The 18521-nt window shown below is 34.6% G+C and overlaps 4 protein-coding genes across 6 annotated transcripts; 1 reads left to right on the forward strand and 3 right to left on the reverse strand.

The window, feature by feature from the left end:
- Window positions 1-1926: 1926 nt before the first annotated feature.
- Window positions 1927-6766, reverse strand: LOC127258223 (toMV susceptible protein tm-1(GCR26)). The gene is made up of 9 exons (XM_051284995.1): window positions 6396-6766; window positions 4539-5195; window positions 4108-4314; window positions 3668-3883; window positions 3363-3579; window positions 2956-3203; window positions 2673-2851; window positions 2333-2586; window positions 1927-2260 (listed from the first exon to the last, which is right to left on the reverse strand). The coding sequence occupies exons 1-9, from the start codon at window positions 6528-6530 to the stop codon at window positions 2109-2111; spliced, it is 2265 nt and encodes a 754-aa protein (XP_051140952.1). The 5' UTR covers window positions 6531-6766; the 3' UTR covers window positions 1927-2108.
- A 1188-nt stretch (window positions 6767-7954) lies between these two features.
- On the reverse strand, window positions 7955-8947 carry LOC127257878 (uncharacterized). Its single transcript, XM_051284379.1, has one exon. It carries the CDS (start codon window positions 8851-8853, stop codon window positions 8155-8157), a length of 699 nt encoding a protein of 232 aa, XP_051140336.1. The 5' UTR covers window positions 8854-8947; the 3' UTR covers window positions 7955-8154.
- Window positions 8948-13471: 4524 nt separating this feature from the next.
- Window positions 13472-16042, forward strand: LOC127257884 (lipid phosphate phosphatase epsilon 1, chloroplastic). 3 transcript variants are annotated; one of them, XM_051284390.1, is made up of 5 exons: window positions 13472-13592; window positions 13688-13874; window positions 14843-15068; window positions 15404-15477; window positions 15705-16042. In XM_051284390.1, exons 2-5 carry the CDS (start codon window positions 13743-13745, stop codon window positions 15942-15944), a joined length of 672 nt encoding a protein of 223 aa, XP_051140347.1. In that variant the 5' UTR covers window positions 13472-13592; window positions 13688-13742; the 3' UTR covers window positions 15945-16042. The 3 variants fall into 3 exon arrangements, with proteins under 3 accessions (XP_051140347.1, XP_051140345.1, XP_051140346.1); XM_051284388.1 differs by having other exon boundaries at window positions 13498-13874; XM_051284389.1 differs by having other exon boundaries at window positions 13498-13874; window positions 15574-15927.
- LOC127257879 (putative pentatricopeptide repeat-containing protein At3g47840) lies at window positions 16025-18407 on the reverse strand. The gene has a single exon (XM_051284380.1). The coding sequence runs from the start codon at window positions 18205-18207 to the stop codon at window positions 16090-16092; it is 2118 nt and encodes a 705-aa protein (XP_051140337.1). The 5' UTR covers window positions 18208-18407; the 3' UTR covers window positions 16025-16089.
- Window positions 18408-18521: the final 114 nt, after the last annotated feature.

The following is an 18521-nucleotide window of genomic DNA, read 5'->3' on the forward strand; positions in this document are numbered from 1 at the left end:
GGAGGTGTCCAGCTCGATGAAAGCCTACATCACAAGAAGTCCCTTTCGAGATCCAAGAATTATAAGAAGAGGTCGTCGAGAAACTTAATTTTCGGGTCAAGAAGTCCATTTTTTTATTATTATTTTTTTTTAATCGGGTCTATTGTAATAGACCTTTTGGAAAGTTCATTTGATGAAATCTATCCAAAAAATGGTATAAAAAGCCCAAGACTTTAGAGAAATTTAGAAACATGGAGGCATTGCATTGCATTGCATTTCCTTTCATTTTAATTCCATACAATTAATCTTTCTTCGTCTTCTTCCAATTTTACTTGCCTTATTTTATGCTATTTGTGTCGATTTTGTTTTATTTTTATTCATGTATCCAACCTACTCGAGACTAGTTCTAAGCTTTCTTGAGGGATCGAAAAATCCAGATTGTCAATCTTCCGACAAGCCTAACTCATACCGGCCTCCCGGGAGTCGAGTTCCAACGGCAATAGATAGTGAAAACTAAAGCTAAGATGGTAAACAAGTAATCGTTCATTAGATTTATTATACTAAAATCAATAATATATTGTACTTAGTAAAATTTTAATTATTTCTAAACTTTGAAAACACTGCCTAGGGGACTTTTCAAAAAAGTACTTTGGAACCCAAAAGGACTAAAGCCCGTTTTGATTAGTTTAAAAAATAAGCAGAAGCTAAAAACAGAAGTAGAAGCAAAAATCAAAAGCAGAAATAGTTCGATTTTATATTTGGATAAATCATTATAAAAACAGCTTTTTGTGAAAAACTGTTTGGACGTTATATAGTTGAAAGTGCTTTTAAACTGTTAAAATTACTTAAAAAGGACATGCGGTTAATATAATAATAGTATTTTTCTATAACACTTTTATAATTTAATTTAAATTTCATAAATTATATTTAAAGATATTAAATTAAAGTATAAAAAATGTACTTTTAAATTTTGATTATTTATATTTTAAAATTTTAATTTTAGGATAATATATCAATTACACATAAAATTAAAATATAATATTAAATAATTTGTATTTTATAATTTATTTTAAAATTTTATAGATTATATTTAGTAATTTAATTACAATTAAAAAATCCAAATATAATACTCCCTCCGTCCCAGATACCATGTTCACGTTGCCGTTTCTGTCCGTCCCACGTACCATGTCACTTTCGTTTTTTGGAAAATAATTACACACTTTAATCTCATTTTAAATTTTAAAATTTTATTTTTTTAAATTTTAATTAAACTAATTAGTTATCTTAATCTTAATTTATAATTATTTATATTATAGGATAATTATTTTTATCTATTAATTACATCCCTCCTAAAATACTGTTTCTACAGTGGAAACAGACACGGTATCTGAGACGGAAGGAGTACATAAATTAACAATAATAAATTAATTATATATTTTTATTTTTATTAAAATATAATATATAAGTTATTTATTTTATATTATATTATATTATCTTATTGTATTTATTATTATTATTATTATTATTATTATTATTATTATTATTAAAGATAAAACATAAATTCTAAATGAAAAGTGTTTCTACTTATTTTAGAAGCTATCTTTAATGTGCTTTCTAAAAAAAAGCACTTTTTAGCTTTAAAAGTTGCTTCTACTTATTTCAGAAGCTACCTATAATGTGCTTCTAAAAAAAACACTTTTTAACTTCAAAAGTTGCTTCTGTTTTTGGACAAAAACCAATGCAAACAGGTGCAAACTGGTTTTTTTAGAAATAAAAGCCAAAAACTCCTGCCAAAATCCTGCCAAAAACTAATCCAAACGGGGCCTTTTTTTAGAAATAGAAACCAAAAGCAAACGGATACCAAAAGCAAAAACAATTTGATTTTATGGTTATAAAACCAATTTCTCCATATTGTGCATGAGCAATAATTTGCATTGATGGCCGGAATAATAACATAACATAACATAAACAAAATCAAACTCCAAAATAATTTCAAATGTTCTATTCCTTATTGTGAGAAGTGGTATATGTGTATATATGTATATATATATATATGTAATTTAACATCACCTTGATTGATTTTTTCATTGATTAAGAAGAAGAAGAAGAAGAAGAAGAAGAAGAAGAAGCTAAGCCAAAGATATAGATTTGTACCTATTCACAGTAGCTGTGATAGCTTCTTCAACAGGCAGCCTCTCCAAGCTCGAAGCCCCGTAGAATCCGTGAACCCCGTTCGTTCTCTTCAGCACATACTCCGCCTCCTTCGCCTCAGATATCGGCCCTGCAACCATCCAATCGAATAATATAACACAAAATACGTAACTCATTATCAAATAAGCACATAATTAGTTACCGCCGTGGCACAGAACAATAGCTTCACGGTTAATTGCATGAACAGCATCTGCAATCGCTTGTACAAGGGTCACGCTTTCCTCGAGGGACACCGCAGTTTTTGCACCAATCGAACCGGATGTAGTCAGCCCCATATGCGCCACGATAATGTCAGCACCGGCTTTCGCCATTGCTGTCGCCTCATTTTCGTTGAAAGCATAGGGAGTTGTCAGAAGTCCCATTTTATGAGCACTGGCAATCATCTCCACCTCTATACTGAAAATGGGAATGAAACAAGGTCATGCTTTGCTGTATTTACAACGATCGGTTAATGGCAGACATCTCGATGTTTTCGTGATTACCTATATCCCATTCCAGTCTCTTCTAGATTCTGTCTAAAGTTACCGTCAAATAGGCCAACAGTCGGGAAATTCTGCACACCCGAGAATCCAGTAGCCTCCAGTTGCTTCAGGAAAAAATCCATCCTTCGGAACGGGTCTGTTGCGCATACTCCCGCAAGGACTGGAGCTTTTTTCACTACCTAAAACATGGTAACCCAAGAAACATTGTAAGTTTAGTTTATTATAATCCGAGGAAACTTAACTTTCGGGTGAGAACACTAAAAACCAATAAATGGAAACTTACAGGCAGCACTTCGTTGGCCATTTCAAGTACAACGGCATTTGCATCAGCAAATGGCAATAGTCCAGCTAAAGATCCTCTTCCAGCCATTCGGAATCGACCAGAATTGTACACGACAATCAGGTCTACTCCACCGACTTCCTCGAACTTGGCTGATATGCCTGTCCCAGCACCAGCACCAATAATGGGTTTGCCCTCAGTGATTAGCTGTTTCAATTGCTGCAGTATCTTCTGTGTTCCTTGAAGAGTTTCTGTTCAAACAAATCATGAATTAACACACGGGCATATAATCTATTATGGCATGGTAGATGCATAGTTTCTAACTTCAGATTACCGATAAATTGCATTTACTCACAAGTAGCACGAATATGAAAAATAAAATAAATTAAGAAAGGGCAGTGGGTGTTCACCTGGTTTTGCATTAGGGAAGTTGTTCAAGGTATATGGAACTGGAATTATGCTGTCATGATGGACGCCAGATTCAGAAATTTGATCTTCAGAGCCTTGCGTAGATCCGGGAACAATCTGACTGCTAGTACTCTCAGTGTTCGTAAACATCTCCAAGAATGAGTCCACTAATGCATCAGCAAACTCCGGATCATTGATATGTTGTGGGATAACTTTAACCTATTAATAAACAGTGATGAATGAAATAATTAGCACAAGCTGAGAATACATAATGCCCGAACACTGTATGTGATGAGAGACGGAAAACCTGACGGTTTTCATCAGTGTCAATTCGCTTCTGAAGTTCATCTATAAGAACACCGGTAGCATCAGGATCGTAGAAGGCCTTGCCTGGTGCATCTAATGCAGAGAAACCCATCTTTGGCAGGCAGACACAAAGCTTGGATGATGACTTGTTCAGTTTGTCTGCTATAAATTCAGCAAATTTGATATTCTCATCCACTGTAGTTCGCATTAGAGTCACCTGATAATAAGGCAACGAACATGTTGATCCATAGAAGCATTACCTCTAGGCATATTCTTGTATGACTTCATGGAGTTCAAAGTGTTGCTTTTTTTGGGTAAAAACATTTATCGTATCTAACTATCTAAGGACCAATGAGTATATCCGACAAGCTTCAGAAGCCCAATGTAGACGCGAAGTAGAGGAAACAGAACAAAAGACATGTCAGATAAATCATAAATCACCTGTTCATTGTGCTTGTAGATTTTTCTTTGCTGAAATTTAGAAGGTACGGTGTCTCTGGATCCAAAGTTCACCATATCCAATGCTCCGGAGCTGAGAACTAGCGGTATCTTCTTTTCTAACATGGCATCGAAACGGGAACCATCACACGCCATGACTCCTCCAACTATGTAATCAGCTACCTCAGTTGTCGTGATATCCAAAACACCCTACAGGGAACAAACATCAGATAAAAACCAAGAAACAATCACAAGAAGTTGATTCTTTTTTTTTCTTTTCTGTCATTGGTACGAAAGATCTAACATAATGGGATTCCGAATAATCTGATTTCAGATTACTAAATTGAGAGACATCAAACGGCCAAAGCTACAAATTTGTGACATTTCAATAATACAAGATACACAAAATTATAATTGGAATGCAGCCAAAATACCTGTATAAATCCTCCTCTAACAAGATCCTCCATGGCTCTCCCTCCAACCCCAGTAGCATGGAAAACCAGGGTCTCATAACCTTCTCGAGCCAATCGATCCTTCACAGCACTGACGCATGGAGTAGTAACCCCAAACATAGTTATGCCGACAGTACCCTTTTTACCCGAAGCAACTGGCAATTTAGGTACCTCTAATTGTCCAACAATCATTCCAGAAAAAGCAGCCGCGGCATTAGACAATACCACCTTACTCACATTATTAATGCCGCAAATATCCACCACCGAAGGGAATAGCACCAAATCAGATGTTCCGACATAACCTTCTGTCTGTCCGCTGGCCACAGTCGACACAATCACCTTTGGAGTTCCTATAGGAAGGGACCGGAAGACAGTTGACATTAACGATGTTCCACCACTACCTCCAAGCCCTATAACTCCGGCGACAACTCCATCACGATAAACATTGCTTAGAAACACGTTCAGCGCTTTCTTCATGACTGCTATAGCTTTGCTTCTGTCATCTGGAAGCAGGGTACTAAGAGGTTCCCCTGATCCGAAACAACAAGAAAGAACCTCTTTTCTTGACACAAATTTGAAATCCTCAAAATTTTTGACATCTTTCTGACTGGTGGAAACATCAACCACAGTCACAAGAATCTGCTTGCACAGACAATTATGTGATAAATTCGGCATATACAGCAAAATACAGTATCTTAGCATTGCCTCCGGCCTAAGAATGACTAAATCCTTCAATCAAACAGCACTAGAAATCTTGGGAATTCATCAGACCTAAGATTTACTAAATCCTCCTATCAAACAATATTAGAAATCATATAAATTATCAGAGTAGAAGTGCATAATGCAGATCAATGTTTTAAAAACCAAACCATCATTGAACCCAAAAGTTAAATGGTTTAAGGATTGGTTTCAAGTTGAACAACAGGTTGAATTGATGACATTATTTGCAAGCACAATGACTGGGTGAAACACTTTTTCACTAAAATTGTTACATTCGAAAAATAAGATGTAGTTTTCCAATACATATTCAAGTGCTAACAAATTTAGCTATTAATATTCATCGATTTTTACCATCCGAAAATGCAGAGATAAAATCAACATCCATCAAATCATTAATAAATTAATGAAATCATCTAAAACATCAATCCCAAGAATCCATAATAATACTAACATTTCAAAAACTCATTTGATTATTTATGCTATGCAACCTCACAATTCCTTATAAAAACATACCACAATTCCGGATATCAATTTTTCATACAAAACATCATCTTCAACCACTATGTCATCTAAAAACCAAACACAAATTAAACACGCACAACAAAGTGTTCAACAAATTTCTTGTATGGTTCAAGAAATTCTTATGTCGCATAACTCATGGGTGTTCATAGCATGCTTATACCATAGTCTAACTTATTTCTTATATGAGAGGGGACATATTCAGCATCTATGCTGAATCCCTGAAAACTAATTAAATTAATTTACATAATTAAATAATATAATTAATATAAATATATATCATCAATTTTTAATCATCAGCATGGTTCAGCACCCGATCCATGTTGTTCTTTATATCACTCATCCAACAAAGGTTGCATATCATCTATCATTAGGTCAAACACACTTCCATATTATTCTAAGAGATTCGAATCATAGTTATGTACACCCAATCTGCTCCCCAATTTTGGAAAAGTATCTTTGCAGATAACAATGTTAGAATATTTCAAGCTCGACTAAAATGCAAATCCAGGACTTCATGCAGAAAAATAACTGACAAATTAACAACTCTGAAAGTACGAAAACAAAAAATTGGCCAAGCAATGAGAGAATTAACCCCACCTTTGAGGAACACTTGGAGGAGAAATGCTGGAGATTGGATCGCACGGATTTGGCCAGGAATCTGAGTTCTTCAAGCTTCGTATCAGCAGTCCCGACGCAAAACACTTGAAGAGGACTGTTCTCCACACTCGCCATTTGATTTCTTTTTCTTCAACAGTATCCGGAATTGATGGATATGAGCAGATTGGGGATGGAGCTCAATTTTGCCAAGTTGCGTATAAAAACAGTTGAAAATTGCAGAAGAGCGACTGCACCCCCTACCCTACAGCGACAGGTGTCCTCACCTCTCGTCACATACCCACAGGCAGGCAGGGCAACGGCAAACGGTGAATCAATTGTCCGCCATTTGTATCCCCCTCAAGAACACGAAGTTTATGGGGCTCCCGTCCAGTATAGTTGGGCTTTGTGGGTGATATAGTCTGAACCCAATTGTTCGATCTTGGTTAGCATTTCTTTAATGTAATTTGCATTTAATTGGATTTGATTTTTGACTAAAATATTTATTTTTAATTAATATAATTCCCCGTCCCGCCTTTTTACGTCGTTATGTCCGCCCTTTCTATACGGGTAGGCCCGGGAGAGTGTAATTAGTATAAAAGTGGTGTCTACCTATACTTATCAATAATAATTTGGATTATTTTTTAATTAAATAAACTACAAATAAATTCTATTTCTTTACATAAAAATTATTCTTATTTCGAATAATTATATCAATTTTTTTATTTTTTTTTATTATCACTTAAATTTTATGTATAATTTTATTATTTTTATTTTAATAAATAATAATTAATTTTTTTTTATGTTATTTTTTATACTTACTCTTTTACTACTTGTGTATTAATTTTTTAATAATTTTTTTATGACATCACTTTTACTAATTTACTTCTATTCTTATTTTGTTACCAAAATAATACTTCACTTTTGACTCGTCCGTCCGGATCCAAAATATTATTCATTCCGTTCACCACATATATCTCTATTTAGGTTAACACGAATTTTAATTAATATAGTATTTTCTTCACTTTGATTCAAATGAATTATTTAAAATTTTGTAATAAATTATTAAATAATATTATTTTACTAGTTAGTAAAAATGTAAAAAAAAAATAAAAATTAAGTAGTTGTAATATTTTTATAAATAAGTATAATATTGAACGAACAATTTATATCAATAAATGTTATTTATTTGTTTTTTAAAAAAAAAATTAATTTTTGTGGATAAGAAAATAAATATAAATTTGGTAAACCGAAGAGTATTGATTTTTTTATATATATACAAAGTCACTTATCAAATATAACATTCTTTTGTTCGGATTAATTATATCACTTTAGTACTAAGTCTAAAATGTAAAAGCTTATAGAAAATTTAATAAAAAAATAATATGACAAATAAAAAAAAAATAACAACAAATTAATTATTATTTATTAAAATAAAAATAATAAAATAATTTATTTAAAAAGGCTGCATAAATTTAGTCCAAGAGAAGATGATATAATTATAGGGACGGGGTAATATTTTTGCTTAATCTAATATAGATTTATTTTAAAATTATTTAGATGGAATATGCGGGGTAATGTTTGTGGCTCCAAATAAAAATGATTTAGAAATAGGTGGAAATAGATGAATTAACGTTAATTTAATTATTTATAAATTAATAAATTGATTTAACTAAAGACGTGCAACTAATTAATTAAGATTCCTTTAATTTTAATTATTCTCTAATTAAGTGGAATCGGAAAGCTAATTAGGTAATTAAAGCTAGCGATGAACAACAATGGCGAGCTTTTCTTCCCGGTGAAACTTTATCTGTCGAGCAATGAACGCTTCGATCGCTCTCCGGAACTCCTCGTTGCTCAGCTCATCCACCATCGCCCTCCGCCGCCACTTGTCCGCCGCCGTCTCCGACCGCCGCAGCACCTTATTGTTATCACCATCGCCGCCGGATCTCCTCAGATTCTCCGATCGACTCCTCCGGACGACGCCTTTTGGCAATTCCAGAATCGCCTGCTTGTCCTCGTACACAATATTCTCCGGCGGGGGCGGCGGAGAAGACGACGGAGACCTTCCGCCGCCTGACGTGATCCAATGATTTTTGAGAATTTCGTAGCAGAGATCGTCGGAGATGGCGTCTCCGGCGGCGGCGGCCTGCTTCCGCGACTTGAAGAGGAGAGTTAGGACTATGAAATTACTGAGGAGGAAGATGGAGAAGTGGCTGAGGAGGAGGTTGAGGAGGCGCCGGAAGTACTCGCCTGAGATTCTGACGGCGAAGGGGAGGCGCGTGGAGGCCCAGACGAGGAAGAAGAAGATGAAAGAAGCTTCTAGAACACGGAACAGCTTCGCGATTGCAGAGCCAAAGCCGTTTGATTTTTTCAGGCTGCAGGAACTTGACGATGAGAAGTAGTATTTGTTATAATTATTCTTCTTATTATGATCATCAAGATCAAAGACAAGATCCATATAAACATAAAAATGTATATATATATATATATATGTGTGTGTGTAGCAGCACTGCACTGTTAGTGTCTGTTGTAAATTTCAGAGACTGATCTGAAATTTCTGAAGAGATGAATGAATGAATCGTGTGAGAAGTGGGGGTTGTCTGCCCTTATATAGACTTATTTAAATTTACGAGAAAATGGAAATTTTAAAAATAATTGAAAAAAAAAATGAAGGGGAATTATTCCTGTGAGAGTTCATATTCATTCAGGGGTAGCTACAGTTTTAAGACAATAATGTCATTTTTATTATTTTTGTCAGTTTCAAAATAAAAATTCTATCTTTATTTTGATAATAACTTTTTTGAGTTTTTTACAAAATTATTTTTATTTTTCACAATAATTTTATAGAGTCGATTATTTTGATCTTTTAAAAATATTTTTACACTCACAAAAAACTATTATTACTTAATTCATGTCTCAATCCCAAATATCACTAGCTTCCCCTGCTCAAGTCGCGGCCTTTGTCAATATTACAATAATTTTTTAAACACGGACTAAGAGTAAATATATATACATTTGAAAAAAATATTTTTTAATAATTTATTAATTATATCACTTTCTAAAATTTTATATCTATATTGTACGGGCGGAAGTATATTGGATTTGGATCCATTGATCCGATGATAAGAGATATGATTAAATGGATAATGATAATGAAGTTATATTTATGAGTATGATTTTGTAATCAAGCTCGGTGAGGTGGCCGGGACACCATCAGTCATTTTTCCTGTATGTGTATGTATGAGTACGATACAGGGGTGTGGTGGGGTGTCGGGTAGGGTAAGGTAGGGTAGAGTAGAGTAGGGGTACGTACCCCGTACCTCTGGGAGAAACATATACTTAAACATTTATCAAATTTTCATTTTAATTTATCCTAAAATAAAATATTTTATATTATATAATATTAATAAAAAGAAAGAAAAAAAGAGTATATATATATATATAGTGTTAATAGCTCTTGGTTTGTACTTTGATGTCAAAGCGTCTTTCAAGCTGCAAGTGCAGGCAGCTGGATTCATTTTTTCATTTCAAGACTGATTGACAGACAGACAGACAGACAGACGTTCAGACAGACTGTAATAAAAGTATTGAAATACTAATCAAATTGAGACAAACACTGTAAATCAATTATGTCCCTAGAGAGGAGAGAGAGCATCTCAAGCTTGTCCACGGCCAAAATAATACTCTATTCCTCCGTGCTATTGTGATCATGTTGTCATTTTTTATTTGTTTCCTGTTTCATGTCATTTTTTTTCTTGTATTTTAATTTATTTTTTTTAATTTAAATTAAATTAATTAATTATTTTAATTTTAATTAATAATAATTTATATTATAAATTAATTATTTTTATTAATATATTTTTAATTATTTATTAATTATATTTATTCTAAACAACCAATGTGAGACTGAGGAAGTAAGAATATCGGGGTCCTGACCCCCACCACGCTCAGTAACTTTTGCGTTCCATCGTTCCTTCATTTTATTTATATATATATAATTAATAATTAATTCATTGGATAATTAGGTCATAAATAATAAAGACCATCAATATATGTTACATCGTACTTTCATTTTGATTTCATCCAGGCTCTCTTCTATATATATATTTATATTTATATGTATTTTACTGTAGTAATAGTTGGGTGGAAGTAGCTAGCTAAGGCCTAGGGGGAGTAGGCGGGCTGGAACGTTCATTTTTTTATAAAAAAAATAAAAATATATTAATGGTATGTACTGATCATGTAATGTTATCACTTCAAGTCGTACTGTTGTACTCTCTGCTCATTTTGATTTTTTACTGTATCCCATTACTCTTATTTTAGCTTTGACTGCTGTCAGATCAGATCTCATTATCACTCACTCCTGTAAAATTCTGCACGGTTAAATCTTACTCTATTATTGCAATTATAAGCACACTTTCATTAATATACAAGTTTTGAGGGTTTTTTATTTAAAAAATTTAAAAATAGTAAAAATTAAAATATTCCAAAAAGGTCCATATAAATAGAGCCTTCGTTTTTTTGGATAAACCAGCTGCACAGTGCGTGGGATTTTCATGAATATATACTCTCTCTGTCATTCAAACGTGTGTTCATTTGATGGGATACAGATTTTAATAAAAACGAATAATAATTGTTAATTTTTTTTTATAATAATAAAAATGAGAGTTTTTTTTTTTTTTTTTATGATAACCCAACAAAAAAAATAAGCATAAATTTGAATGACGAAGGAAGTATTATTAATGCAAACTTATGCCTATTTTATCAAACATTAATTTCTTTAAAAAAATAATAAAAATATGTTTATTATAAAAAAAAAAATTGTAAGAAAAATTAAAATGATAAATATTTGTGGTTAATTTATTGAATTAAACAACGGTGGAGAATCTGCAGTGGGTTGAAAAGGGACGACACTCATCCATTCCATTGATTTTGATGTCTAATTCATTCCCAAATTAATTTATTCCACCTTATTTATTAATTAATTTATTTATTGATGGTTGCTTTTTACACAAAGTTCTATAAATATTAATATTATCTGGAATGCAGTAGAAATAAAATAGAAATATTTAAAACAATCTTATTAGTATTATGTGATATAAATGTAATAATATTTGTGTAATATATTATAAATTGTAAGAGTATTTGTAATGCTAGTTAAATAGTACAATTACTAAAAACGAATTAAAATAGAAAAATGTATAATTTGTTATGAGATAGAGAGAGTATATATATATATATAATCCCTAATTTGAGAAGGTATATTCGAGGACGAGTGATGGATGATCAATCGTGTATGTAATATATTCGATTAGTTAGTTAGAGTTAGTGTGTGGATTTGGGGCAAATAAGATAACTTAACTTTATTGTGGGCATCAAAGTGGAAAGAAGAATTCGAAGGTGGAAAGAAAATAGATAATTATCTTTTTTAATTGCAGATAAGAAACCTGTGTTGGAATGCCATTTTGCTGACACATCCATCTTCAGTTTTTTAAGTACTTATGTTGTGTTAGACAACATCATCGTATTCGTATCGTATCCACTGCCTGCCTCCTGATGCTGTCTTGTAATAAAATACGCCTTTTCGTTAATGGGCCTCCATTAATAAGAAGCCCAAATATTATATCTGGGCCTTTCAGCCCAACTACTCACATGTGGGCTGAAAAACTTGAGGAAAATGGTAGTAACCAATGGGGGGTTTATGGACTAATTAAGGAGTATGGGAGACGTTACAAAAACAAATACATGAGCTAACGAATGAAACCTTATGGGAAGATAATAATTAAATACAGACTAAATTGCACAAAACTCACGTGTAATTTCACAAAATTGCATTATCCTTTTTTTTTTTTTTTTTCATAAACTAACCTCATTGGTCTTTGTTTAATCTGCATGCGACCAAAATGCCAATAAATTTTAGAATTTTAATTTATAAACCCTTTAAATTACAAATATACAGTCATTGTTCTTGTTATTTAACCTCAATAAACAATAAATATGCTAAAAAATAGTTATTTTTTATTTGATTTTAAAAGTGTTTTTTTTACTGTTATTTAATGCTAAATATAAGATAAATAAATATATATTTATAACTTTAGGAGTTTAGAAATAAGTATTTTTGAAATTTATTTAGAAATGAGTTTGACGACGCAATTTTGAAAATATGAGATTTTGCGCAATTATATGAAACCACAAATGAGTTTTTATGCAATATAGCCTTAAATATAATACTATAATATAATAGATGATTTAATGGGTGAACTTATGATTATGAAGTTTATTTGTAACTTATTTTGTCGGAGTAATATATAAGTAACAACGGTCAGATTGCATTTGAAGAATAGCGATGACATATTCTTGCCTTATTAAAAATATATCATTCACACCTTATTCATAAATTTTAAAAAATTATCGACTTTTGTATTTTAAATAAGCACATTCATTATATGGATATGTTTTTTTTGCAAAAAGAAATGCCGACGTTTCTATTATTTGAATTCTGTGTTTTTCGAAAAAAATATTTTTTTTTTCTCACAAAACATTCCATCATACATTATTTTAATACAAAACTCAAACCAATTTTTTTTTTTAAATCCATCAAAGGAAACACACCCATAATTCTATTAGATTTTTAATTTATTATAAAAATTTCTTTATTAATAACTTATTGGCATTCATTTTTCTACCTTCCCGTATTATTTTTTATAAACTTTTTTTTATATAAATTTTCCCAAATACCGATTTTGTCTTTTGACCTTTTGCCCTATATGGAATACCCGATTTTGCTTAAACATCCACGATAGACGAATTTGATAATTATATACTCCCCTTCCCTTCGTTCCAAATACTATGTCTATGTTGCCCTTTTTGTCACTGTTTTTTTTTAAATAATTATACACTTTAATCTCATTTTAAATTTTTAAATTTTATTTATTTTTTATTTTAATTAAATTAATTAATTATCTTAATCATAATTTATAATTATTTATATTATAGGATAATTATTTTCGTATGGGGATTATAATTTATAATAATAATAATGAAAAGAAAATCGTGATTCGTGCCTATTACCCTGTACGGAATACCATTTTTATAAAAGAAAGGCCTGCGGAGTCCCGACCGGCTTTGATTGGGTGGGCATTGGCGTGAGGAGCGAAGCTTCTCCAGCGGGAAGAAATGTCAACGATTTCCGGAACAGTGAGTGTTTTTACGGTATCAAGGTCCAATAATATAAGCAAATTTCAGATTTCAGCCAAAAGATTGATCAATTTTCGGGAGGAGTTCGATTGCAGAGCGTCGGTGTCTCGGCATAGGGCTGCGAGCCTGTGGGTAAGCAGGCGGAGTACTATGGAGAGCTCTCGTGGAATCGCTGCGAGCACGAAGGACGATGGCATTCATTCGTTTGAGCAGGAAGCGTTAGTGGAAGAGACTCTAGGTTTTGGAGGAGGTGGTGGTGTCGAGGCTACTATGAATAATTTGGTTGGTAATTCTGCAACCCTATGTTGATTGTGTTGTTAAAATTCTCTGCTTGCTCGGAGTATATATGATGAAAGATTGAAGTTGTTTGGAAGAACTTGGAAGGAGATATGTGATTCACCATTAAAAGTAGATTCTGCCATTGATTGATGATATGTGTTGTAAGTAATTATGTTGTTAATGGATGAACTAGATAATCCATGTCATTATGAGTTTCTGATTCTGGTCATCTTGTTTAGGGTTCTTGAAAGGCTGAATTCTTGTTGTGTGTTTAGTTCTGTTTTCGAAGTCTTTTCCGATGCAATGCGATATTTTGAATTTAAAACTTATTGAAGGCCCTTTGGATAGAAGTTTTGGATATTTGAGAAACTTTGGAAATAATAAAAAAATTTGGTTATTTAGTGTGATAGTTTTACTAGAGAAAAAAAGATATTCGATGCAAAAGTTAATGTTGTAGAATCTATTAAAGTTCAAAAAGTATCTATGTAAATTTGAGCTAGGAGTTGGATGCGACCTTTTGAATCGTCTTAGATGTACATTTTAAATAGAAGGGTAAAGGATATAACACATCTTTGTATTTTCCTTGTGTTTTTATAAAGTTGGTATAGAATACTCTTTTCATCAAAAAAATAACAATGGTTAAGAATCACACATAGCCCGGAGACACCATAATTGGCCATCCATAGTAGTTTCTGTTTCTGTATAATCTTAAGAAAACATAAGAAGAGTGTATTATGTATTTTACCCTAAATAAAAAGTAGGCGTTAAATGTAATGTTTGTATATATTTTACACTCGAATAAATAGTGCGAAAGCGCCTTTGAAAACAAAGTAAACACACCTTACTAGATGTGTTTTTTTATAAAATTTTTAAGTTCTCTCTTTTTTTATTTGAAAACATGCATTTTGCCATAATGCTGTTGCTTGATGACATTTTATGATTTCGATTGGTTTATTGGCCCGTATTTTCAGAGCAAATGGATCACGCTAGTATTTTTTGCTGCACTGATACTCTGGAAGCACGATGCAGAGTCTTTATGGACTACCATGGGTGCTGTTCTCAATACTGGACTCTCAGTTATACTTAAAATTATACTAAACCAAGAAAGGCCGATTCCTACATCAAGACCAGACCCGGGAATGCCTTCTTCTCACGCACAGTCCATCTTCTATATGACCACATATTTCAATCTATTGTGTAAGCCTGCATCGCCATTGTGATATCTTTTTAAGCATATTTCCATTCTGCATCTATTACTTTTTAAGAAGCTTTGATGCCATTTATATGGTTATGGTGGTTAATTGTGCATTTCTTTTCTCTGCTTCGACATTTTTACCCTTTGTACTTTTATTTTGCTGACCTGCTTAAAAAATGATGGCATTTTTGTGAGAAAGACACCAAGATATAGTATTGCAACACTGAAAAATACCCCATCATTTGCTTAAGTTCATTAAATTGCGATTGTAATTTGAGTTTCCTATATTATTATAATGCATCAGGTTTGTGCGACTAATGTGTATTTCTCATTGCAGTGGTAGCGTCGTTTGGGATGAATGCAGTTACTGGAATTCTCAGCACAATCTTTTTCATAGTTGGATCTTATTTTGTAAGTATGCCAGTTGTTTTCGATTTTACGTCATATATCTCTGGATTGGCAACAGCCTAGAATTCATTTTCATTTTCGACGACTTGCATTCAATAGATCACATGTTATGGCAAAGCCCGGGAGAGTGGGGATCTGCTACAGAAAATCGGGGATTTCATAAGTGATTATATATCAAACCTGCCCAAATATTATGCTGTCCTGACATATTTCGTTGCTCATGTTTGCAGTCATGGCTAAGGGTCGCCCTACAATATCATACAATTAGCCAGGTCGTTGTTGGCGCCGTTATTGGACTAATTTTCTCCGTTCTGTGGTTTTGGGGGTGGAATAATTTTGTATCTCATTATTTTGCATCATTCTTGTGGCTTAGAATTGTGGTTGTTATAGGTTCGATTGCATTCTGTTTGGCCTTTCTTCTTCATGTTTATCAAACCTGGATTTGGGAGGAAAGGTCCGAGCAATTATAAAGCTTTTGTGTAGGATCTGTACTGAATTAGTTCGGTTAGCCTGTATCGAATTGATTTATAGCTTGCGAATGAATCGAACAACCATGCTCTTTTCTATATATGTTATCAAGAAATCTGAATAACCAAAAGCCATAATCTCTGTGTATTATTCTTCTGAAATGTTTAGGATTGAATCAAGATCTTGTACAGTGACTTCTTTACAGGATATTAGCTCCAAAAGGGCGTAGATTTCATCGATCTTCGGGTGGGATTTGTCGCCGGCAACGAATGCAGAAATGCAGCCCTTAACCTTTGTCCAAGACCATCCAGGTTCTTTCACGACGCCTTTCGCTTTCATCATTCTTCGCATTTCTGCCGCTTCTTTCCATTTCCCTTTCGACGCATATATATTCGCCATTGTTATATGTGTTCCTGCACAGTCTGGATCCAGTTTAAGCACCTGCTCTGCTGCAATCCTTCCACACTCAATGTCGCCGTGTTCTCTGCTGGCTCGTAGCAGAATAGACCAGACGACGTCGTCTTTCCCAAACGGCATGCTCTCCGTCATCCTCAGAGCTTCGCGTAAACGCCCGCCTCGACAGAGAAGATCGATCATGCAGCCGTAGTGTTCTTTCGAAGGATCGATTCTGTGCTCTTTACTCATCGAGTCGAAGTAACGGAATCCGAGGTCTATAAGACCGACATGGCTACAAGCACTGAGAACGCCGATGAACGTGACAGAGTCTGGCGTCAATCCAACTTCGCGGATTCGTTCGAAAAGATCGATCGCTTCTCGGCTGTATCCATGCTCGGCGTATCCGTTAATCATCGCTGTCCACGACACGATATCGTTGGCCTCCAAGGTATGAAATATCTTCGCTGCGTCGACTATGCTCCCGCATTTCGAGTACAGGTTTATCAAGGAACTTTGTGTCATCGCCGTTCGATCTAAACCTACGATCAAAGCGTACGCGTGAAGCTGTCTTCCCTGATCGAGTATCGCCATACTCCCGCAGGCGCTCAAAACGCTCGATACGGTGAATTCGTTTGGCTCGGGTCCTTCCCTTCTCATTGACGAAAAAAGCTCGAAAGCTTCCTCTCCACACCCTCCTTGCGAATAACCCGCAATCAGAGTACTCCAAGAAATCACATCTCTTCTCGACATTTCGTGAAAAACAATCGAGGCGAAAGTCGAGCATCCGCATTTCGAATACATCGTCATCAGCGAGTTCGCGACGGATAACGAATGCGCGAGACCTACTCGAAGAGCAACGGTATGCAATTGCTGCCCCCAGTCGAGCCTCGTCATATTTGCGACGCCCGAAATCACGGCGGCGTAAGTGTACTCGTTAGGAGCTACATGACGCGCCCGCATCTTCAAAAAAGAATCGATCGCCTCTTCCTCCCGCCCCGTCTGAACAAACGTGGTTATTACAGACGTCCAAGAGACCACGTCGGGCGCGCTCATGTCGTTAAACAGGCGCATGCCATAAGAAAGCTTCCCGCACTTGTTATACATCGCGGCGAGGCTATTGCACACGTACGAGGTTGTGTCCACGCCCTTCTTCATCGTCCGAGCGTGGATCGCCCTCCCGTGATTAAGACGCTCTAAATCAGCGCATGCTTTCAACGCGATCGCGAACGTATACGCATCATACTCCACCCCGTCGCTCCACATTTGAGCGAAATACGACATTCCGTGCGAACTAAGACCCGTGCGGACGAGTCCCGTGATTATGGCTGTCCACGACACTTCGTTTTTCAATGGCATCTCGTCGAAGACTCTACAGCCGTCGAAAACTCGGCTATTCTTCATGTACATATCGAGTAAGGCGCTCCCGACAAAAACGGAGGTAATGAGACCGACTTTCGTCGAGTAAGCGTGCAATGTTTCGCCATAATTCACGTCGGAGTTCAAGCCGCATGCCTTGAGAGCGAGGCTGAGCGCGAAGGGATCGACTCGGATGGTCGGCTGCGCCGACATTTTCGAGAAGAGAGAGAGAGCTTCGGATAGGTTGGAGGCATTAACATAGCCTGAAATCATGATCGTCCAAGTCACTTCATCTCTTTGAGGCAATGTGTCGAACAGGTTGCGGGCACTTTTCAACTCTCCAGATTTTGTAAGTAGTTTGAGCTGTGAGTTGATTTCTGGCATGTTGAATTGCTCGGATTCGTGTGAGATTGAGCCGTTTGATCCTTCTTCTGAAGAGAAAATGTTTGCGGAAGCAAGGAATGATCTTGCGAATGATCTACGGGCAATGAATGGCCTCAGCGACAGCACCATGTTGATGTTTGTAGGCGAATAGAAAGCTAAGTCTGCGATTTTTGTAGCGTAAGATTTAGGAGTAGAGATTGACTTCTGCCCGAGAACGAATCCATAGCTGGGCTTAGATTGAATGACAATCGCCTACAGCAGAACCCTGTGATTCAGTAATTTTCCTGTAAAATGATGGAATCGAGAACTCGGAGGAAGATGATGGGTGTTTTTAAAGTTTGGATTTGAGAACCAGAAAAAAATAATTTTTTTAAATGGTAGAATTTTGAAAATTTTTAAAAATAATAAAAAAAATTAAATATTTAATCTAGTATTTTACTAAA

Source organism: Andrographis paniculata, unplaced genomic scaffold (genome assembly GCF_009805555.1).
Source record: "Andrographis paniculata isolate CXL003 unplaced genomic scaffold, ASM980555v1 Contig59END, whole genome shotgun sequence".
NCBI lineage: Eukaryota > Viridiplantae > Streptophyta > Magnoliopsida > Lamiales > Acanthaceae > Andrographis > Andrographis paniculata.

Excerpts from the sequence above, each read along its gene's own strand:
- LOC127257884 (XM_051284388.1), top strand. The coding sequence starts at position 13,572 with ATGTCAACGATTTCCGGAACAGTGAGTGTTTTTACGGTATCAAGGTCC. Across the intron at positions 13,875-14,842 it reads AGGCTACTATGAATAATTTG|AGCAAATGGATCACGCTAGT; the intron begins GTTGGTAATTCT and ends CCGTATTTTCAG. Across the intron at positions 15,069-15,403 it reads CACATATTTCAATCTATTGT|TGGTAGCGTCGTTTGGGATG; the intron begins GTAAGCCTGCAT and ends TTCTCATTGCAG.
- LOC127257878 (XM_051284379.1), bottom strand. The coding sequence starts at position 8,853 with ATGGATCTTGTCTTTGATCTTGATGATCATAATAAGAAGAATAATTAT.
- LOC127258223 (XM_051284995.1), bottom strand. The coding sequence starts at position 6,530 with ATGGCGAGTGTGGAGAACAGTCCTCTTCAAGTGTTTTGCGTCGGGACT. Across the intron at positions 4,315-4,538 it reads TTAGAGGAGGATTTATACAG|GGTGTTTTGGATATCACGAC; the intron begins GTATTTTGGCTG and ends TGTTCCCTGTAG. Across the intron at positions 3,884-4,107 it reads TCTACAAGCACAATGAACAG|GTGACTCTAATGCGAACTAC; the intron begins GTGATTTATGAT and ends CCTTATTATCAG.
- LOC127257879 (XM_051284380.1), bottom strand. The coding sequence starts at position 18,207 with ATGGTGCTGTCGCTGAGGCCATTCATTGCCCGTAGATCATTCGCAAGA.